Source organism: Bos indicus x Bos taurus, chromosome 16 (assembly GCF_003369695.1).
Source record: "Bos indicus x Bos taurus breed Angus x Brahman F1 hybrid chromosome 16, Bos_hybrid_MaternalHap_v2.0, whole genome shotgun sequence".
Classification (NCBI taxonomy): Eukaryota; Metazoa; Chordata; class Mammalia; order Artiodactyla; family Bovidae; genus Bos; species Bos indicus x Bos taurus.
In genome coordinates this window covers 50,164,146-50,186,408 of record NC_040091.1, presented here as the reverse complement: position 1 = coordinate 50,186,408, position 22,263 = coordinate 50,164,146, and the positions used below count along the sequence as shown (strand labels likewise).

Genomic DNA, 22,263 nt, shown 5'->3' with positions numbered 1-22,263 from the left:
TAGATCCCACATACTGGAACTGGGAGTTTACATGCCTCAGCTGAAGATCTGGCGTGCTGCAATAACTAGATAGATATTAAAAATAAAAAGTAAATAGAATTATCAGGTGGCCCAGTGATTGGGACTCTGAGCTTTCACTGCTAAGAGCCTAGTCTGATCCCTGGTTAGTGAACCGAGATCCCACATGCCTTGGCAGGTGGGTCCCAAGGCCCCAGACTTGGGATGAGAGAGGGACATCCTGGAGAGTCCAGTGGGTCTCATGCTGTCCCAAGCTCTATGCCCACCTAAGTCCAGAGACTGAAAGGTAGAGAGGAGGAGCAGGGAAGGGAGAAGGGGAGGAGAAAGGGGTGGTGGCTGGAGGAGGGGGAGAGCAGGTGGGGGAGAGCGAGAAAAATGGGAGGGAGGGAGAGCAGAAGGAACTGGGCAGCGCGATGAGTGGTCTCCATGGAGCCCACTCTGCGCTGCTGTGGGGATGGCAGGAAAACCCCCATCCTGTCATCCTGGGTCCCTGCATGCCCATCTGAGGGCAGACCCAGGGCTCCCCTGTCCCACAGGCCACCATCAGCCTGATCAGGCCCTTCCTCAGGGACATCAAGGCCACAGGGCAAGGCCACGCATCAGGACACCAAGCCAGTGACTGCCCCAGCTGTCTGAAGTTTTGGGGTGCAGCCCTGTTGCCCCTGGATAATCTGTAGGTCTGCAGGGTGTGGCAGGGCCTTCCCTGGAACTTGCCCTATGGCTGGGGCCTAGAGCCCTTTTATGTGTTTATGGACCAGGTGTGAGGGGCAAAGTTGAAGGGAAGGCAGCAGGGAGGAGACAGGGCCACAGGGTCCTCATTCCCAAATTCCCTGCCCGGTCTCGTCTCCATCTGAAGCACACAGGCCTCAGAGGCCCCAGGCAGCAGGACCCTGTGGCCCTGAAAACACATGCCCTGGGCCTTGATCAGCTCTCAGGGTCCCTGAGACCCCAAGGGTCTACAGGATGCTCTGGGGACCCTGCCCTCCCCGCCCACCCTCCATTCCTGCTGCACTGGCCTCTTGCATTTTGGGGCCCCCACCCGGCCCTTCTCAGTGGGGCATAAACCGGGGCCCCTCTTGGAGAGCTCATGCCCAGCCAGGAGGCCAGGCTTCTCCTGACTTCCCGGAGACACTCCCTCCCTCTACTCTTGATAAGTGGCTTAGAGCCTAGCCTGTGGTCCCGAGTCTACTGCCACACCCGGTCAGCCGTATCCGGCAAGGGCCAGGCCAGCTGGGCCCCAGTGTCTGGCTCAGAGCCCAGCTCCACTAAAACCTGGGGAGCACAAATGCATAATTCAGATGCCCTGGCCCCATCTGCTCTCCAGCAGGAAATGGTCTGACAGGAAAGTAGGTCTTTTAAAATCTGAATTATTCAAACAATCCGTGCACACGACCAGACTGCCCCCGGTGGGGCGGGGGCCCAGCTCCAAGCCTGGCTTTGCAGGTCTAGGGCTGCAGGGGCATCTCCCACTGGGTCTGTCTTGTCCTCCAGTAAGCAAGCTGGGGCCTGACCCTGCCTCCCAGCTCTGAAAGACAGAAGATAAGGACAGGCTGTAGGGGGAGGCGGGTGGAATGTAGGTAATCCAAAAGAAGCCTAATTAGATCCTGCTGGCTTGCAGAGGTGGGGGCTGCTAGCAGAACAGGGTCAGGTGGGAAGGCGGCTCCCGCCCCTCTCTAGCTGAACTCACCAAGGGGAGCGCCCACTGGGTGCCAGGAGAGCACAATGTGGGACGGGTCTGCAGAAGGGTGTGTGGAGAGCAGGGGCAGTTTTATGTGGGGTGGACGGTGGGAAGGGACAGTCAAGCAGACCCTACAGCAGACAGAGAGGGAGTGAGCCGCATGAGTGCCAAGGCCCCAGGGAAGGGTTAAGGCCCAAGGTGGGCATAGGATGGACCAGGTCATGGGCAGTGCACCCAGAAGGCTGACATGGTGGGCTGACCGCACCTCATCGGCCTTGGGGAAGGGCTGGTCACTGCCCTTTGGCTGCCAGCAGATCTTGGAGCACCCCTGGACCTTCTCCTGGGCAGTGGAGGCAGCCCCTTCCTCTTCCAGGGCAGGACTTGCCCCTTCTCCTTGCCTCTTGTGACCTGACCTCTGAGCCTGCGACCCTCCTCATCACCCCCTCTTTGCTCAAAAACCAGACATCTCTGGGGGGCACCAAAACATGGGGGGCAGTGGGGAATTGGGAAGTGCCACCTGGGGGTGGGCACCACGGGTGTGGGTGGCTTGCTCTTGGCTGGGCAACTGCATCTCAGAGGCATGCCCCCTTCCAAGTTCTGGAGCAGACACCCTAGGGAAGGCCCCAGTGGCCTTCTTGCCACTCCCAGAGGGGGCTGTCTTTGGGGGGCTGAGACCCAGGGGCAGTGCAGACCATCAGCTCCAGCAGATGCCCACGCTGCCTTCCCTGGGGAAGCGGAACAGGAGAGTCCACCCTCCTCCTTGGGTGTCCCCATAGCAGCTGCATCCAGTCAACCCGGGACTGTGCTTGTGGGGTTGGAAATCCTGGCCCCACAGATGGCTCTGGGGCCACAGCAAACCTCACAAGGGGTTCTTCAGTATCATGTGTGGAGGGAGATGTCTTTGGCTGAATACTCAGGAAGCAAGATACAACCATGAGTCGGGGTATAATCCCTACACATCCCCCCAGAAATGTGTGCACCCACAGGTATGCAAACAATACATGCGAGAGTTGGATCAGCCAGGACTCAGGGTAGGAAGAGGCAGAAGCTCAAATAGCTCATCTGGAAAGAGGCTCAGATCCTGAGCTTCAGGCTCAGCTAGGCTCAGGGAGGCTGCTACTGGGCTCCACCTCCGGAGCAGGGCCTCCTGCCTGGAGTGGGGATGTCTGCTGGGGCTGCCTCCACACCACCCAGCTAAGCAGCCAAGTGCTCCAGAGACTCTGCAATGCCACTGCGTGGACCCCAGAAAGGCCCTGAAAGGCCTCACTCAGATTTCATAGGCCCCTGGAGGCAGGGGATGGAGGGCCCCTGGCCCTCTTAGGACAACATGCACACTGAGAAAAAGTGAATGTTGTCACCAGCAGGCGGAGGGCTGGTGGACAGGGGAACACACGGGAAAAAAAGCAGAGCTTGGGCAACAGCTGAGACACTCATCAACCAAGCCTTCGGGGGTGGGCGGGCGGGTTCAAGGCCCACAAGGCCCAGGTTCCGGCTCCTCCTGGCGGAGGCCAGGCAACCCCAACCTCTGGCCTGCACCATCCTGAAATCGGATGCTGGGGGCAGAGCCTGGAGGGACAGGCTGGGCAGGCTCTCACCTCCCCTGTTCCCCCTCCCCCGCCTCCACACCCCCAGAAGCTATCTCCAGGGCCTCCCTGGCAGGCATTGAGGGTGTGCTCCTGCCGCCCCAGCCCCCAGTCCTGTTTCCTCTCCAGTCTGGGCGGCGCCCTTGGCAGGGAGGCCTCGATTCTTCTGCACTGGAGCTTCCCCAGCTGCCTGCAGAAGGCTGTGCAGTCACCCGCCCAGCCCTGGACTGCAGTTGCCAGAAATGCCTTAGCACACCCTGGGCCAGGATGGGAATTCTGAAACCAGGAGAGAATTCAAACCAGGGGTTGAAGCAGAGACCCTGAGATCCTGAAAGAGCCCTAGGGTGGAGTGGGGCACACACAGGCCCCGACACCCAAACATAAGAGAGACGGGAGCCCAGGCAGGGGCCAGAGAGGTGAGAGGAGAAGGAGGCCTCAGTGTCCAGTGTGGGAGGGTAGACCACGGGAGCCTAGTGGACGGGGAGGCCCGAGGGCGGTGAGGAGGCGTGGTGGCTCAGAGGCAGCTGCTGCCCCAGAGATACCTTAGGGCTCTGAGCCCCCAGACCCCTTCTCCCCAGCCTGGCAAGCCTCCTGTCCTCAGGTGCCATCTAGAGGCCTGGCCAGGCTCAGAGAGGGAGGGGTCCCTGGGGCCGAGAAGCTGGGACAGGCCCCTAGCTGGCCTGGCAGCACATACCCAGGTGGGCCGACCCTGGCTGAAGCCCAAGCTTGACTGCCCCTAGAGGGGAGTGGCCTGCAGACTGCCTGGCTCCCAGTTCCTGCTGCAGACAGGAGCACAGCTGATGGGGTGGTGGCAGGGGAAACCAGGCTGGGGAAGTGGAGGTCTGCTGTCAGGGCCACCAGGTTCGCCCTGTCTCCAGCTCCCTTGGCCTCCCTCTGCCAGGCCCTGCCTGGGGGAGGGCGCCCAGCTGTTCTGGGATTCCTCTCCCCACAGGCGGTGCCCTGGGACTCAGCTCCGCCAGCACCTGCCAGGTAAACAGCTTGCACCTGTGGCACCAGTTCAAGCCGAGGGTGCCTGTGACCCCGTACTCCACAGGGCCCTCTCACCCCATCCTGAAGTCACGTGATCCAGAGAAGCCACACAGGGCCTCTTCCAGCAGGCGGGCAGCCACTGAGCAGAGGGGAAGGGACAGGAAATCCTCAAGGCCACACGGGCCCAGAGCTGCCCTGACCCCCCCGACCCCATGACCATGGACAGGGCCCCATGCCACATCATGCCACACAACGCTGGCCACACCGTGTTACCTGCCATATCTTGTCACCAGTTACCACACCTCATCTGCCAGCCCACCCCAGGATTGGCACAGTGGTAGAGCTTTGCGCCCGATGCCTGGCAGGAAGGGCCTTAACCTCTGGGCCTATACCCTGGTCACTGTCCTGACTGCCCCACAGCCTTGTCCCAGGTCCTGCCCTGGAGGGACTGTCCTTTCCAACAGAAGACCCCTACCATGCTGCTGCTCCATGAGAGGGAGCAGATACCCAGCCCATGGCCAGAAGCCAGGGTTTCCGCCCTGGCTTCCCAGCTCGGGGAGGGGTCTCTACCAGGAAGCCCCTTTTGCAGGGCAGCCCACATTCCTGTCAGAAGGGAGATGCCTCAGGAGCTCCTGCAGACTCAAAGTTCCCCAGAGAGGTTCTGCCTCATGAGCTACCTTGGTTTTGAATCCTGGTAGAACACACCTAATGTGAAATTTACCATTAAGCCCCCTTTTTTAAAAAATATGGAACGTGTCTCGAATTTGCATGTCATCCCTGCCCAGGGGCCATGCTAATCTTCTCTGTACCGTTCCAGTTTTAGTATGCACTAAACTCTTCTGATGTACACAGTTCAATTCATTTAGCAGGTTCCTCATTGTGCAGCCAGCCCCTGCATCCACTTCGAGAACACGGTCTTCGCCTCAGGAGGAAGCCCTACCCCCATTAAGCAGTCCCTCCCCGTGCCCTCCCCCCAGCCCCCCCCACCGTAAGTCTCCTGTCTCCATGGATCTGCCTGTTTTATGTATTAATACTTCACACAAGTGGAATCATACAGCATTCACACAACGTGTGTCCTTCTTCTGTGTCTGGCTTCTCTCACCGAGTGCTGTGTTCTCAAGACTCATCCATGTTGGAGCAGGTGTTGGTGCTTCATTCCTTTCGAGGGCTGCATGACCCACTGGGTGGACACATCGCCCTCTGTGTATCCAGCCATCCGCTGGTGGCCGTTTGGGCTGTTTCCCGCTTCTGGTTGTGGTGAATAGCGCTGCTGTGAACATTCGTGTACACATTTTTGTTTGAACACCTGTTCCCAGTTCTCTTGGGTATTTACCTAGGAGTGGGATTGCAGGGTCATACAGTAATTCTGTATTTAGTTAGCCATCGAACTGCTTTCCACAGCAGCTGAGCTATATTACATTCCCACAGGAAGTGCACAAGGGCTCCGACCACTCCACGTCCACACCAAGACTTGTTACTATACGCCTTTTTGATTCTAGCCATTCGAGATGGTGTGAAGTGAAATCTCATTGTGGTTTGATTTGCATTTCCCTTGTGACTAGGGACGCTGAGCATCTTTTCATGTGTTAACTGGCCATTTGAATGTCTTCTTTGGAGAAATATCTATTTAAGTCCTTTACCCTTTTTTAAACTTGTTTTTTGTTGTGCTTGTTGTTGAGTTGCATGCGTTCTGTGTATATTCTGGACATGAGATCCTTATTAGGGTTACAAAATATGTAATTTTGCAAATATTTTTTCCCATTCTGTCAACTGTTTTTTTCACTCTATTGATAGTGTCCTTTATGCACAAAAGTTTTTAGTTTTGCTGAAGTCCAATTTATTTTTTTCCCTTTTTGCTTGTGTTTTTGATGTTACATCTAAGAAACCATCGCTAAATATAAGTTAATGAAGATCTACTCCTATGTTTTCTTCTAAGAATTTTATAGTTTTAATCCCTAAGTTTAGGTCTCATCCACTTTGAGTTAATTTTTGTATATGGTGTGAGGTAGGGGTTCAAATTCGTTCTTATTCTTTCCCTTTTTTTGGCCATGCTGCTCAGCATGCGGGGTCTTAGTTCTCTGACCAGGGATCAGACCCATAATACCTGCACTGGAAGCACAGAGTCTTAACCACTGGACCACCAGGGAAGTTCTGAAATTCATTCTTTTTCATGTGAATATTCAGTTTTCCCAGCACCATTTGTTGAAAAGCTCTCCCCACTTAATGACCTTGACATCCTTGTCAAAAATCATTTGACTAAACACGTGAGGGTTTATTTCTGGGCTGTCTGTCCTATTCCATTGGTCTATATATCTGTCTTCATACCAGTACCACATTGTTAAGATCACTGTAGCTTTGTAATAAATTTTAAGTTTGGGAGTTTGAGTCCTCCAACTCTGGTCTTCTTTTTAAAGATCATTTTGGCTACTCAGGGTCCCTTGCAATTCTGTATGAATTTGAGGAGTGACTTTTTCCTCAGTGGCAAAAAAAAAAAAAAAGCACCATTGGCATTTATCAGCTGCTGCTGCTGCTGCTAAGTCACTTCAGTCGTGTCCAACTCTGTGCGACCCCAGAGACGGCAGCCCACCAGGCTCCCCCGTCCCTGGGATTCTCTAGGCAAGAACACTGGAGTGGGTTGCCATTTCCTTCTCCAATGCTTCTTAAAAATATAAGCTCTGTGAGGAGGCCATGGTGGTAGCTCAGTCCTTTTGCCCTGGGCAGTGGTCAGCTTGCTCAGGTCCTGTGGTAGCTAGGAGAGCAGGTCCTGTTGGAGATGGGGACCACTGGGGGATTCTGAGCAGTGGTGCACCCCCACAGCTGTTGTGGGGCAGGTGAGCCTAAAGTGGGCAGCGCAGTGATCTGGGGAAGCTGGACAGGGCCAAGTCTGGAGTGACATGGTTTGTGGTGGTTCAAGGATGGGGGCACAGAGGAGTCAGGGGTGACACTAGGGTGCCTGTCCTCACGGCTGGACAGTGAGCTGAGAGGACAAGGGGCAACTGGGTGGGCAGTCCTGGTGGGCCAGAGGGAGGAGATGCTGTGCCCTGGGCCTTTTCAGCCTAAGATGCTGTAGATGTTGGCTGAGAAGCAGGCCTGCAGTGGGTTTGGAGAGCCATGTATGGGCCACTGAGGGGCCATGGGGGAGTCAAGGTAGCCAAGGATGTCTGGGGCTGCCAATGCCCCACAAGGGGAGAGTGGGAAGAAGAGAAGTAGGAGAATCCCACAGAGAGGTGGGAACTTTGCAGACAACAGATTTATGTGGTCAGGGCAGCAGGGACCAGCACGGGGTGGGGTCCCATGGGAGCTGCAGGGTCCAGAGCTTGCCTAGGGGGATATGTGTGAACACAGCCAGGAGCCAGGACAGAGCTATAGTCAAGGGAGAGGCCATGAATCCTGGGCCTGGGGGTACCTCAGAAGGAAGGCAGGGGCCCTTCCTGTCACTTGCCCCACCCCGACACTGCCCTCTTCCACTTCTTGGCAGCAGCTCCTTATTCACCAGTTCAGGGCTTTCTCTGGGCAGCGGAGATCCCTCCACAGTCTGAGCAGGGCCTGGAGCTGGCAGGAGTAAAAGCAGCACAGCCAGCCATTGGCCACACGGGCAGGATCTGGCTCTCTGGAAGCCCCCTCCTTACTCCCATTGGGCACCTGGGGACACTCTTCAGCCTGGAGCAAGACTACCCTTCTCTGGTCTCCTCTTCCTCCCCTTCCTATCCCCCTCCATGGGCCAGCTGCCCCTCACCCCTGGCATGAGTCCAGCCTGTGAGGCCAATGGAACTGCCCAGGGAGAGCTTGCTAGGACCCAGGGGCAGCCCCAGCACCCAGAGACCCAAGGCCACCTTCCGAGGCAGGGGTAGGCTCCGGGGTAGCTGTGGGGGTGTTTGATGCAGTTCGATGTGGGCTGGGCCAGCAAGTGGGGGGGGACAGCAAGTGGACAGCTGGACAGCAAGTGGGGGGGGGTGCTCGCTGGGTGCTGTACTCTTCACCCTCACCTGCACTCCACCACCAGGCTCTGTTCCTAGTCAGGAGGGCGCATTACACTTGGGCTGGGCACCACTGCATGTGTTTGGGGGCAGGCATGGGGGAGGGAGATGACATCTGACCCCTGCAGGGCCATCCAGGCCCCCAGAACCTCAGCCCTGCGGTCCTCAGCAGAGGGCCCTTTATCCTGAGGATGCAGCTCTCCTCCCTTTGGGAGGGCCTTTGGGGCCTGAGGGCTGTTTGTCAAGAATCCTGTCCCTGAGGCCAGCCCACCGGTCACCTGGGAGGTGATGCAAGCTGTGCCTGCAAGGGGTAATGAGAGGCAGGTGTGAGGCCAGTGACCCTGGAGCTTGGCAGAGTCCCAGGGCGGTGGTCTTGGAGGCCGGCAGGCATGGGACCCAGGGAGAAGAAAGAGGAAGTGGTGGGCTGGGACCCCAGGCAGTAGGAGTGCAGGCTAAGCATGGAGCGCATGCTGCCCCCGGGCTGGCCCTCCTGGGGCGGCCAGGCCTGCAGGCTCTGGGTGTTTTGGAAACCAGCAGGCCTGCATGGCACATCGGTGGTGGTAGCGCTGCCTGGAGCCGGGGCCCTGGAGCTCTTTCAGTGACGTCCATCTGGGACCTGCCAAGCCCCTGCTACATTCCCCTGGGCTCGTGCCCAGGCCTGCTCTGGGCTGCCAGAGGTGGCTCAGCCTGAGGATCAGACTTCTAATGACTTGTCTGTCCTGTCCTACTGTCTCTCCAGGAGCCCCTAGTGGCCACAGGGGTAAGGCCTTGCATTGGGTGGACACTCCCTCTGAGACAGACCATGGAGATGAAGCCCCAGAGAGAATGCAAGTGCAAGGGGCAGTGGGTCATCCCCACTGGGCACCACCAGGGGCACTGCTGAGGACAGGGCCATGCAAGCCTCACCCCTGGGCTGGCGGGGGGCCTGTCTGCCAAGGCTGATGGGTGCTGCCCTCATGGGTGTTGCCCCCAGGCTCTATGGGCAGAATTCACTTCCTCCAGCATCAGCGTCCCCTCCATGTGGGACAGACAGCCAGGCTCCTGCCGCCCTCTGGCCTCTGGGTCCCCTGGAACCAGAGAGGTCTGAGGCTCTTTCCATTGACTTAAGAGGACAAGGAAGAACCCTCAGAACGTTGGAGCAGGGGCCCTGAGTCCTCAGGGGAGAGGGGACACAGGGCTGTCAGGGTCAGCTGGGAGCCCCCAGAGCCTGGGCAAAGCAGGGGCCGGCCACACCACACCGGGTCACCTAGTGGCTGAGCTGAGCAGTGGACCCCAGCTCCCGAGCACGGCTGGCCAGGCTCTCAGGACCACATGGTCCAGGGCCCACCCCATGCCCTTGAGTAAAGGTGGTGAGCGGTGGCTCCGTTTCTGCAGTCGGCACTCTGACCTCCCCTCTCCCCCCGACCTGCCACAAGCTGGGTTGTACTTATGCCTGTTTTTGTGTTCACAATTGAGGGAACCGAAGAATGAGTCTCTGAGGGCAGGGTTTTGAAAGGAGGGATGGAGAGAGGCCGGCTGGAGGCCGGGGAAGGCGACCCCGCCCAGCTCCAAATCCGGGAGGGCCGCCCTCAAACGCCCGTGCCCGCCTAGCGGTACGCCCAGTCCGGGCTTCGCGCGGCCCGCGAGCGCCGCCTGGTGCACACGCGCGGAGTGGACACCCCAGGCGCAGCTTCCGGGCCGGGGATGGGGCGGGTCCGGTGGAAGGGCCGGGGCGGGGCCTAGTGGAGGAACGAGGGGCGGGGCGGGGCCGAGTGTCCGGGACAGGGCCGGGAGAAGGGCCCGGGCGGGGCCGAGGACTGGGCAACTATAGGGCAGAGTGTCGGGAGCGGGCTTGAGCGACTCCCCTCCGGCCGGACTCCGCCCTCCAGACTGGGCTGGCGGTTTAGCATTTCCCACGAAGAACTTGGGAGGGCCACATAACCTGTTTCCAGATCCGCCTGTGATTTTGCTAAAACCGTCCTTAGTTTTCGGGGCTATTATCTCTTAGCGCGCCCCGCCCGCTGTTCGCGGAAACAAGCCCTTTCAGCTCTTAACTGTTTCCGGTGTTTCTGTTTTGTTTTGGTATTTTTTGGCCGCGCCCCGGACTTGTGGGATCTTAGTTCCCCGACCAGGGATCGAACCCTGACCTCCTGCAGTGGAAGAACGGAGTCTTATTAACTGCCCAACCACCAGAGAATTTCCTCCTCTGGTCTTGATTTAGAAATTGGTGGAGGGACTTCCCTGGTGGTCCTAAGACTCCAAGCTCCCAATGCAGGGGGCCCCGGTTCAATCTCTGGTCAGGGAACTAGAACCCACATGCCATAGCTAAGAGTTCACATGCTGCAACTAAAACGGTCCCGAATGCCGCAACAAAGACCCAGTGCAGCCAAATAAATAAATAGTTTAAAAAAGATAATTGTTGGAAATCGGTAGTCAGAGAAGGTGGTCAGTTTGAGGCTGATCTTTAGTGTTGCGATTTCTTTGTGGATCAACAAATGATGGAATTTTAGAGCAAAGCGGGGTTTCTAGGAAAGGATGTCTTGAGGTTATGACCCCAGACCCATCCAGTGTGTGGAGCGCTGGGCGCAGAGGGGTGGGGCTCCTGGGACATGCCCAACAGAGAGGGTGCTGGGAGCCTCCGAGGGTTGGCCTTCAGTAGACTGTGTCTGTGCACAGGGAGCATCTGGGCTTTTTATCCAGGTAGGAAAATGAATTGCCTTTTTAAGTGGTGATTGTTTTAAATGGAATAATGCTGCTATGAATATGGGTATGCAAATACCTTTGAGACCCTGCTTTTGATTCTTTGGGGAATAGGCCCAGAAATGGAATTGCTGCATCACATGGAGCTTCTATGTCTCCTTTTTTTTGAGGCACCTCTGTAGGACCTCCCACCATTCTACATTCCCACCAGCCATGCTCAAGGGTTCCAGTTTCTCTATGTCCTCACCAACACGTCTTGTTTTCTGTTTTTTTTATAGTAGCAGTCCTGGTGGTGTCAAGTGCTGTCTGGCTGTGCTGTTAATTTGTGTTCCCTGATGATCAGTGATGTTGAGCATCTTGTCGTGGGCTTGTTGGCTGTCTGTCTCCTTTGGAGAAAGGTCTGTTCAGGCTCTTTGCCCATTGTTTGAATTAGGTTATTTTTGTGTTGAGTCATAGTAGTTCTTTGCATTTTCTGAGTATTAATCCCATATCAGATGTATGATTTGCTAGTATCCTCTCCCATCCTGTGGACTGCCTCTTCTCCCTGTTGATGGTTGGCTGTGATGCACACTGGTATTTACCATACACTTTGGTGGTTATAACCAATATGACTTGGTTATTTTCTTGCTCATGTTTCCAGCTTTGGCCCCTGGGAACTCTGTCAGGTGGCTGGCTTTGCTTTGTTTATTCTTCCAATTTTATTGAAGTATAATTGACATACATACAGCACTGTGTAAGTTTAAGATGTGCAGCATAATGATTTGATGTACATACATCAGATATGAAGATGACACCACCCTAATGGCAGAAAGCAAGGAGAAACCAAAGAGCCTCTTGATGAGAGTGAAAGAGGAGAGTGGAAAAGCTTGCTTAAAACTCAGCATTCAAAAAACGAATATCATGGCATCCGGTCCCATCACTTAATGGCAAATAGATGGAGAAAAAATGAGAACATAAAATCCATGACAGACTTTATTTTCTTTGGCTCCAAAATCACTGCAGACTCTGACTACAGCCATAAGGTTAAAAGACACTTGCTCCTTGGAAGAAAAGCAATGACAAACCTAGACAGCATATTAAAAAGCAGAGACATTTTGTCAACAAATGTCTGTGTAGTCAAAGCTATGATTTTTCCAGTAGTTATGTATGGATGTGAGAGTTGGACCATAAGGAAGCTGAGTGCCGAAGAACTGATGCTTTCAAACTGTGGTGCTAGAGAAGACTCTTGAGTGTCCCTTGGACTTCAAGGAGATCAAACCAGTCAATCCTAAAGGAAATCAGTCCTGAATATTCATTGGAAGGACTGATGCTGAAGCTGAAGCTCCAATCCTTTGGCCACCTGATGTGAAGATCTGACTCACTGGAAAAGACCCTGATGCTGGGAAAGACTGCGGGCAGGAGGGGAAGAGGGTGACAGAGGATGAGATGGTGGCTGGTATCATTGACTCAATGGACATGAGTTTGAGCAAACTCAGGAAGATAATGAAGGACAGGAAAGCCTGGTGTCCTGCAGTCCATGGGGTAGCAGAGTCGGATACAACTGAGCGACTGGACAACAGCATCATGAACTGTCGCCACAGTGAGTTCAGTGAACATCTATCATCTCATATAGATACAAAATTAAAGAAATAGAAAAAAGCTTTTTTCCTTGTGACGAGAATTTAGGATTTTCTCTAACAACTTTCATACATAACATACAGAAAATTGATTACATTTATCGTGCTGTACATTTCTAGTACTTTACTTTTCTTTTTTTTAATTTTTATTTATTTATTTGGCTGCACCGAGGTCATAGTTGCAGCATGTGGGATCTAGTTCCCTAACCAGGGATTGAACGTAGGTTCCCTGCACTGGGAGCCTGGAGTCTTGACCACTGGACTACAAGGGAAGTCCCCTTTACTTTTCTTATAATTGGAAGTTCCTAGCCTTTGACTGCCTTCCTCCAATTCCTCATCCCTGCCCCCACCTGGGTTTACCTTTATTATGTTACTTTTTGCTTCCTAGCTATGCTGCCTTTCTCTTATTTATTTTTATTTTTGGTTGTGATGTGTGGGGATCTTAGTTCCCTGACCAGGGATCAAACCCAGACACTTGACAGCCAGAGTGCAGTCCTAGCCACTGGGCCACCAGCGAAGTTCCCATTACACTGCTTTCTTATGCTTCTTTCTCCCTGCCTGTGTTCTACGAGGTACATTACATTTTCTTTAGTCTTTTTTCCTTCCACAGATGTGGAAGTCACACAACCTATTTCTGTGATTTTAGTGGTTATCGTAAGTGTTTTACATTATAGCTTAATCTCAGTCAGTGGCACTGGCCATTTCCTGAACACTACTGGATCTTATGCTTGCATCCCTCTCTCCCATCTGTGGTTGGTGGTCTGGGTTTGGGGTTTCTTTGGCACCCCTTGTCCAGGCTGGGCGGCCCCCAAGCAGACCGTGTGATAAGGGCTCAGGAGGAGGGGAGGCAGGCTTTCCTTGGGGGTGAAGGAACTAAGACGGGATGGAGGGGGCATTCCTAGAGCTGGGCTGAGCAGGGGGCTCAGTCCACCAGGACCTGGGGAAACTGTCACGGTGCAGCTATCACCCATGGGTGAGGAGGCTGGGGGCTTCAGCAGAGCCCAGGGTGACAGCCCCCATACAGCAGCCCCAGGCTGGCTGAGTGAAGCTCAGGCCAAGGGGAAGAGTGGAGGGGTCTGAGAAGCTCTCTGCCCCCGACCCCCAGCTTATGCTCCAGACCCTAGAGGGAGCCCCCAGGCCTAGATGTGCTCACCTGCCTCCTGCCAGCAGGGCCACCAGGTCCCTTCATCTACCCACGTCAAGCCCAACTTGTCCTCAGCTGTGTCAGCTGCAATTATGGGGCCTTTCCCCCACTCTGTCCCGTGTGACCTACAGCAGGGACAGTACCTACTCCCGGCGCCTCGTGGCAGCTGGGCAGCAAGGGACCCATCTCCAAAGCTCATCTGGTTGCAGCCTGGTCCTCCAGAAGCTGGTCCCGAGGTGGGGTCTAGGGTACAGGCTCTATGTTAGAGGTCAGGTCCAGCTGTCCTGCGAGAAGCCTTGGGCCAGCCATAGGCTCTGGAGTGAGCACCCTTCAGAGTCCCGTGTGGGACCACAGTTTCTGGTGAGCCGAGTCTATACCAGCAGCCACCCCGGAGGGATGGGGTGGCAGCGCCTGTGGGTCTCTTGTCTGGGAGCAGGTGACTGGTCTGCACTATGCGAGAGGAGGGGGCACTGAGGGAGGGCCTGAGGTCTCCCTGCTGCACATGCAGCCTTTCCCCTCCCCTGGTCTGCGTTTTCAGTGTGCAAATGTAGCTCTTCTCTTTGGAAGCCCACAGCCCCATCCAGACCTGTCTAGAGAACACACCGTGTGCCCTGAAGTGGGGAAGCCACCCCAGCACCTGTGCACAGACACCTGGGTGCAGGGAACACACTGCTCTGGCCCTCCTGGGTCCTCGCTCCTGGTCACTGAATTGGTAAGGGTTCTGCAAAGAAACAGACCAATGGGAGAGAGTGGGAGGGAGGGAGGGAGACCAACTTATTTTAAGGAATTGGTTCATGTGCTTGTGGCTTGTCCAGTACCTGGAGACCCAAGGAGGAGCTCCAGGCCAGAGGTGGTATGCAGAGGGTCCCTTCTTCCCTGAGACCTCAGATTTTCCCCTTAAGGCCTTCCACTTGTTGGGTGAGACCCATCCACATTATCAGGGTCATCTGCTTTACTTAAAATCTATAGATTTAAACATTAATCACCTTGGAATAAACCCCTCATGACTCCCATGTTCACTGCAGAAGTATTCACAGTAGCGAAGAGATGGAAGCAACCTAAATGTCCATGGATTGTTGGATAAACAAAACGAAGTCAATCAATCCAGTGAAATATTATTCAACCTTAAGAAGGAAATATTGACACCTGCTAAAAGATGGATGAACCTAGAGGACATGATGCTGGGTGAAGCAAGCCAGACACAAAAGGACAGATCCTGTCTCATGTCACTTATAAGAGGTCTCCAGAGGGGTCATATCCACACACAGAAAGGAGGAGAGTGGGTGTCATGCGGGGAGTGGGATGGGGAGCGAGAGTTTAGTGGAGACAGAATTTGGGTTTGGGAAGACGAAAAGGTCCTGGAGATCTGCTGCCTAACAAGGCCAGTGTAGTTCACGCTACTGATCTGCACACTTGCAGTTAAGTGATACAACCACGATGTGGTGCTTCAGTCGCTCAGTTGTGTCCGACTCTTTGCGACCCCATGGACTGTTACCTGCCAGGCTTCTCTGTTCATAGGATTTTCCAGGCAAGAATACTGGAGTGGGTTGTCATTTCCTTCTCCAGGGGATCTTCCCTACCCAGGGATCGAACCAAGGTCTCTCACATTGCAGGCGGATTCTTTACTGACTGAGCTACAAGGGAAGCCCCCAAAACAGTTAAGATGGATAATTTTATGTTATAGGCTTTGTACCACAAACAATACAAAAAAGAACAAACAGAAAGATTATGGTTCATAATAGATGATCAATATATGTTAGTTCTCTTTTTTGAGTAATATTTTAGGCGAATTTCACCACAGTAATCAATACATATATGGAAAAACACACCTTCACAGCCACACCTAGATGAGTGTTTGGGAAAACACCTAGCCTCGCAGCCTGGCTATCGGGTGCTAAAACTGACCCTCCAGCCTCTTTCTCTACAGGCCCTTGTCCCCTCACCCACACCATCATTGTATTGTATCCCCACTCTGGTCCAGAAATATAGATGGGACCAGTTTCCTTGAAATGGCTTGGTAATTTTTGAAGGGAGCGGTGGGAAAGTCCTTCTCACCATCACACAGCTGGAAGCCATAACCGGGAGCAGCCAGGACGAAGGTAGGGGGGCCAGAGACGGCTTCTTCTCCATCTCGGCCCAGGGCCGCTGGCCTGGAGCCTGCTGGAGCCATTTTGTCCCCGTCAGCACAAATCTTGCGGCTTCAGCAGCTATCCTGGGCCTCAGAGGGCAGCATCCCTGTGGTTTCCATACTCTGGGCAGACTAGCCAGGCCGGTGGGGGACAGGGCACACCCCACCTGCTCAGATTTGTCAGGTGGTCACGGGGCCAGGGCAGGTGTGTGTCTGCCTGTGAGACTCTGGGGGCCATGCAAGTGGTGAAGGGAATTGGGGGCCCGTGACTGTTCCTGGGGCAGGAACTGGAGGGGAGATGGGAGGAGACCCTTCAGCCCCAGTTTGGAACCACACACCTCCGAGTGCCATGGCCAGGCCAGTAGGTCACTGCCTACCTAGATGGGAGCCTGAGGACCTGGGCCCCAAGGTCCAGGAGCGCGGAGCCACTGCCCCAGTTCGTAGTATGTATGTGTCTAAGGGTCAAGCACACATGTGCAGGGCTGTGCGCTGCTGTGGCATCTTGTTACTAAACAACCTGGCCCCGGAGCTCCCCCGGGAGCCAGCTTTGCTGTTCCAAGCGAGAGGGAGGTCAGGTTTCCCTGAGAATAGCCCCTGACTGCCCAGGGGAAACCTGGCTTGACCTCTCTGTGGCCAGTCTGGCCCCCTGGTTCTGTCTGCCCTGCCCTCTCTTGCCCCTGGCTCATGGCCAGCTGTCTTCTCCTTGGACTCTGGATCCCCAGCCTCCTCTGCACAGGGTGGCCAGAGAGGGTCCCAGATGTATCTGTTTATTGATCTTGTCTTTAGAGGGGGACTGCAAAGTGCTGGTACCACGCTGGGCCCTGGGTCCTTGGGAATGCAAGGGAGTCACCTGGCCAGGGAGGCCATCAGCAAGAACCCTCACCAAGAAGCCTGCGGGGAAGGGGGCTGCATGGGGAAAGGGGAGCAGCCCCCTCACCTGCCCTGGCCCACAGTGTCCATCCTTGCTGCAGCCAGGAGGGCCTTGGCTAGGACCCAGGGTCGCAGAGGGAGCTCTGGGGTGAGGGGCTGCTCAGGCCATGAAGGGCCACATGGGGAAGGGCCACCCGTCCCAAAACAGGGCTGAGAGGATCTCTTGGACATAAAAGGCTCTTGGAATCTGGCACCCCTGGGGCCTTGGGCTGCTGGGCCCCGCTAAAACTCAGCTGTCCCCTCCACCCCTTGAACTCTACCCAGAACAGTTTGTGTGCCACCATGCAGGGTCCTCTCAGCTGGCACAGACATGGCAAGGCTGCTACGGGTGCCTGGCGGAGCCCCAGTGGGCCAGCTGGGTGGTCCAGAGGGAACTGGGGGCAGGACCTGCGGGAAAGGGTGGGCAGGCCTCTAGGCATGGGGATCAGCTGGGGCTGTGCCCGAAGGTGTGAGGATCTCTGGGAACCTGAGGAAGAAGTTCAGTGAATCTGGACAAGAGCACGGATTCCCCAAGGCCAGGCCCTGCCAGCCACTGGGGCCACCCTTGCTCTGGGGGGCCGGGTCAGAGCAGCCCTTTCTGAAAGCTGCCATGGTGGTGGAAGACGGGGTGGCCAGGTGCTGGGCTATCCTCTGGGATGCCAGAGCAGGCTGGGGCTTTCACTCTGCCCCCCCGGGAAGGCTTCTCCCACATTGGTCCATGGTGTTCTCCCCCGGGCTAACTGGGTACCCACTGCTGCCCCAACTGCTCTCACATGGCTGGTCTGCCCCAGCCCCGGCTCCTTCACCCCCAGCCCTGGCCCTGGTGTCCTGCTCTCCCTTCAAGACCCGCCCCTTGTGCCTTGTCTGAAGGCTGCTCTGGGCTGGGGCTGAGCGCCATGGGCCTTGTATCCCAGGCCCTTCAGCCTCCCCTGGACTGAGGGTGGAGGAGCCCCTGGTGAGCCTGGGCCCGCATCCCCACAGACGGAGCGCCTGTCACAGGGCAGATAAAGGATGACAAGGGGGGTCTCTGAGATGTTCAGTGAGGAGGGCAAAGGGCAAGTGAAGACGGATGAGCTGGAGTGGCTCGTGAGTCTCCTGGGCATCAACTCCACCAAGAGCGAGTTGGCCTCCACGGCCAAGGATGTGGACAGAGTTAGTGAGGCTGACAGGGACAGCCGGGGCAGGCAGGGGTCCCCTGTGCATGACAAAGGGTGTGCCACCCTCACTGGCCGCTTGCTCCCCACAGAGAAAGGGTTCTTCAACTGCAGCAACCTCCTGGCCCTGATGGGGTTGTACTGGGAGAAGGCCCAGAACCAAGAGGGCGAGCTGAGGGCAGCCTTGTGCATCTTTGACAAGGAGGCCAGGGGCTACATTGACTGGGACACGCTCAAGTAGGGCCCAGGCCAGGTGGGGGGTGGAGCACGAGGCCAGGGAGGTGGGTGCCCTGCTGGCTGCTGCTCAGTGCAAGGGGGGCCCCTGCAGGTACGTGCTCATGAACGTAGGCGAGCCCCTCAATGAGCAAATGATGAAGGAAGCCGACGAGAATGGGGACGGGACCCTCAACTACGAGGGTGAGCAGAGGATGGGCCCCGGGAGCCCGGTCGGTCTGCTGACCTGTCCCTCTGCTCTCAGAGTTCAAGGCATGATGACTGGGGAGTCCTTCAAGCTGGTTCAGTAGGAGGAGCCGCTGGGGCCAAGGGAGGTCTGCTGGCAGAAGCCTACTACCCGCTACTGTCCACTCCACCCCCGTTCCGCAGCCAATAATGCTCCAGCCAGATTCATGTGTGTGTCACTGTCCCCAGGCTGGAAAGAAGGGGCTGCAAAGCTGTGGGTCTGGAGAAGGTAGAGGGTTCTCCTGAGTTGACCATGACACTTGGCCTGTCACATCTGTGGGACAACTGACACGGCCCACAGCCCAGCCCTGGGCTCTGGACACCAGTCGGAAGGCCAGGCTGGGCCTAGGTCGAGGACCGCACACCCTGCCCTTGGCCCTGGAATGCGCTACTCAAGGGCCCATCCCGGGGCCCTTTCCTCCGTGCAGAGATCACCTAGATACAAACTTTATTTTCTCTCTGAGAAGCTGCGGACATTACAGCAAGCCCTGAGCCCTGAGGCTTAGGCCTTTGGGGCCTCCTCTGGGCTGAGGGCCTGCTGGGGCTGGGCTAGGGGCCAGGGCTGGATGTAGCAGCATGTGTGTGTGTGTGTGTGTGTGTGTGTGTGTGTGTCCAACACAGGGCCAGTCAGCTTGGCTGTCCAGAGTTACACAGCAACGAGTGCAGGGCTGCAGCAATGTGATGGATGGCTGGCCTTCCTGGGGAAAGGACGGTGCGGACAGGCTGGGTGCCCTTGCACAGTCCCCTGTGAGCAGAGTGGCCTGTGGCACTGGGAGGCTTGGGAGAGCTTTCCTGCCCCCACTACGGGGCACCAGGGCCACAGCTAGGGGTCCTGGGCATTGGGGCCTGGCTCCTGGAGCCCTGGAGGGGTCTCAAGGCACGAGGCCCCAGGGGAGGCTGGGTTACAGGGAGAGGGGTGGCTCTTCCTGTCTGGTCTTCGTCATCTTGATGGCCTCCTCATAGGAAGGCGGCGGCTCAGGGGCGTACAGGCTGTAGGCCGGAAGGGTCGTGGAGTCGAGGTCCAGCTCCCCGAAGGGCAGGGGTAGCTGCATGCCCAGCCAGCACTGCACAGAGCTGTAGGCTGCAGGGATCCAGGATGGGTTTGTGGGGGTGGGCCTGGCCCTCACCGGTCCCCTGCCACCCCTGCAGGCGGGTGGGCCACCAGGAGAGGTGTGCCAGCACTCACAGGTCACAGTGCTGTGCGCTGGGCTGTCACTATCCACGGGAATGGCTGTCAGGTCGCAAGGCTCAGGGGCTGGCGGCAGGTGTGGCTGTGAGTGTGCCCGCTTCCGGAGGTGGCAGAATCGGACACAGCTGGCTGAGACTCCACAGAGCAGCAGCAGGAGGGCAGTGAGCAGGATAAGCCTGGGCAGGGAGGAGCAAGACCCCTACCGCTGGACTGCCCCCTGGTCTCTGGGCACCTGTTCCCCGGGGGCAGTCACAGCCCAGCTGCTCAAGACAAGGCAATGCACAGGATAAAAGAGAACCAGGACTGCCTCTCCAGGCCAGACACCTCATTCCTGGCCAGAGTTGGGCCTGAGGATCTGGCCTGCCCTGGCCTCCTGCTGCTGGGCCTGCTCTGGCCGCAAGTGGCCTTGGGTTCCTTTCCAGGACACACTGCCCTAGGCCAGCTACAGAGTCCCGTGCTCAGACCAATGACCATGTTCAAGGGGCCTCCCACAGGGACGAAGAGTGAGGGAATGGGAAATGGGCTACCAAGGGCAGTCAGTCAAGGGCCCAGGGGTGTCCCCAGCCATGAGGAACTCAGGCAGGACCCATGCCCGATGTTGCTTGGGTACTGGGGGAGGAACCTGGGATCCGTCTGCCTGGCTGCTGGGGGCCTCAGAACCTTCCTGCCAGGGGCCCAGGACAGGGCTGGTGACTCCTCAGCCGTGGAGGCAAGTGGGTGGGGGTCTGGTGGGACTGGCCCAGGGGAGGATCGTCGCACCCAGCTGCGCGCGGCGCCCTCCACTTACCCCACGTGCCACAGGCTGCTCCAGCGGGCCTGGGGCGGGCACCTGTGGGACGGCGGCACCTGGAGCCGGTGGGGAAAGGCCAGGCCCACCGTCCCGCCCAAGCCTCTCCGAGGGAGGACCCCGGGTCCCCCTAACCCCGCTCCCTCCCTCCGCCCAACCCTTCTCGCCGCCTCCCAGCTCCCCCGTCCCCGACTTACTGGTCCGAGGGATCGCAGCTGCCTTCCACGAAACCCAGCGCCACCTGCGGGGACACGGGTGAGCCCGGGCCAGGGCGCGCCGAGCGCAGACCCGCCCTGCGGTGCCGGAGCCGAGCACCCCGCGACCCACCTGCGGCAGCGGTAAGAGTGGCGGCAACAGCAGGAGCCCGCGGTCAGCCGGCGCCCGGGAGAACATGCTCGGCGGCGACAGAGGTAGCGAGCCCTGAGGCCAGGCGGCTATATGAGGGCCACGCCCCTGGGCCGCTCCCAGCGTAAGCCCCTCCCACCCGAGACTACGTCCATTGGAGGATTGGCCTTGTAGCCACGCCCAGGTCCCCGCCCCCACCCTCCCCCCAAGATCAGCGGCGCCCTCTAGAGTCCCCGCCCCCGACGGGCAGGCCCTTGGCCACTTCAGGGCCCTGCCCACGCAATTCCCGCCCCATGGTCCGTCCCATAGATGTTTCTTTAGCATAGGGTCACGGGGTGGCGGGCAGTCTTGCCCTTCGGCGTCTTGCAGTCGGGCTCAGGGTGGACGGAGGCGTCCCATGGACAGTTGTGCTTGGGTGTGGCCTCGGAGGGTGGCGGCCACGCCTCTCACACACCCGGGTGCTCAAGATAAGGGTTGCAGCAGTCAAGACGCTGAGGCGTTCCAAGAGCATAGTTCAGCGACATTAATTGTGCACGCTCGCTGCCCTCTGCCCTCTGCTTATCCGTTGGGCGGTCAGGCTAAGGGAATTGGTCCGCATGGCAAGGGGCCTTGTCTGGGGAGGGAGGGAGAGGAAGCTGCCCTGCCTGTCTTCATTGCAATCAGGACACGTTCCTCAAACGTCTACCCCCTGGAGGGGAACTGACTGCAGCTCTTTGAGGGCAGGGCCTCCTCTGCTTGGGCTTCCCTGATAGCTCAGTTAGTAAAGGATTCGCCTCCAATGCAGGAGACCCTGGTTTGATCCCTGGGTAGGGAAGAGCCTTTGGCGAAGGGATAGGCGACCCACTCCAGTATTCTTGGGCTTCCTTTGTGGCTCAGCTGGTAAAGAATCTGCCCGCAATGTGGGAGACCTGGCTTCGATCCCTGGGTTGGGAAGATCCCCTGGAGAAGGGAAAGGCTACCCACTCCAGTATTGTGGCCTGGAGAATTCCGTGGACTGAATAGTCCATGGGGTTGCAAAGAGTCGGACACTACTGAGTGACTTTCATTTTCACCTCCTCAGCTTGACTCTATCCTGCCTGCACTTGCCAGGCCCGTTGCATGATCTCTGCCCAGGCTCTGTCCTGAAGCTGTCCCACGCCTCCGGGCTCTACGGTGGCCCCCAGCTCACCCTGCTCCAGCCAGGCTCCTGGCTCAGGAGTGGGAAGGAGAAGGATGGGCAGAAGTGCAGCCAGGATGCAGGAGTGCAGGCAGGATCTGGGCCAGTAAGCGCCAATGCCCGCTGGTTCTAAACCCCAAGAGCCAGGCCAGCATTTAGAAGAGAGGGGCCTACCCAAGGAGGAGGTGGGGCAGTGCCCTGCAGGGAGGACTCCTTTGGGGCCTGACCTGACTGCAGGACCTGGGTTTTTCTCCCATCTGGTGAGCAGCAGCCTGGTGAGGGTCTGCCCACTGGACAGAAGTCCCATAAACGCCTGCTCTGCGGCCACTGTTGTGGGCTCAGGGTTAGGGAGAGGGCAGACTTCCAGATGCCAAGGGCACTGAAGAAGTAAGGTGAGGATTCCAGGCTGGTGTCCTGAGGCCTGTGCCCAGGAGAAGCCCTGGATGTAGCT

General features: G+C 57.1%; 2 protein-coding genes and 1 non-coding gene across 3 annotated transcripts; 1 reads left to right on the top strand and 2 right to left on the bottom strand.

Annotated features, from left to right (window-relative positions):
• Positions 1 to 5,009: 5,009 nt before the first annotated feature.
• Positions 5,010 to 5,113, bottom strand: LOC113907121. Its single transcript, XR_003515108.1, has one exon. It is a non-coding gene; the product is annotated as a U6 spliceosomal RNA (small nuclear RNA).
• An 11,912-nt stretch (positions 5,114 to 17,025) lies between these two features.
• Positions 17,026 to 18,425, top strand: CALML6 (calmodulin like 6). The gene is given in 4 exon segments (XM_027564112.1): positions 17,026 to 17,142; positions 17,704 to 17,878; positions 17,969 to 18,113; positions 18,205 to 18,425. Coding segments are annotated over 4 exon segments (633 nt in total). The 3' UTR covers positions 18,401 to 18,425.
• Positions 18,426 to 18,766: 341 nt separating this feature from the next.
• On the bottom strand, positions 18,767 to 20,779 carry TMEM52 (transmembrane protein 52). The gene is made up of 5 exons (XM_027565164.1): positions 20,639 to 20,779; positions 20,509 to 20,552; positions 20,312 to 20,353; positions 19,522 to 19,700; positions 18,767 to 19,416 (listed from the first exon to the last, which is right to left on the bottom strand). Exons 1-5 carry the CDS (start codon positions 20,702 to 20,704, stop codon positions 19,238 to 19,240), a joined length of 510 nt encoding a protein of 169 aa, XP_027420965.1. The 5' UTR covers positions 20,705 to 20,779; the 3' UTR covers positions 18,767 to 19,237.
• Between the last annotated feature and the right edge of the window lie 1,484 nt (positions 20,780 to 22,263).

What these genes read in the sequence shown, in the direction of transcription:
- TMEM52 (XM_027565164.1), bottom strand. Translation starts at nt 20,704, where the DNA reads ATGTTCTCCCGGGCGCCGGCTGACCGCGGGCTCCTGCTGTTGCCGCCA. An exon ending in AGCTGCGATCCCTCGGACCA is followed by an intron (nt 20,354 to 20,508) that starts GTAAGTCGGGGA and finishes GCCGTCCCACAG; the next exon opens with GTGCCCGCCCCAGGCCCGCT. An exon ending in AGCGCACAGCACTGTGACCT is followed by an intron (nt 19,417 to 19,521) that starts GTGAGTGCTGGC and finishes GGATCCCTGCAG; the next exon opens with CCTACAGCTCTGTGCAGTGC.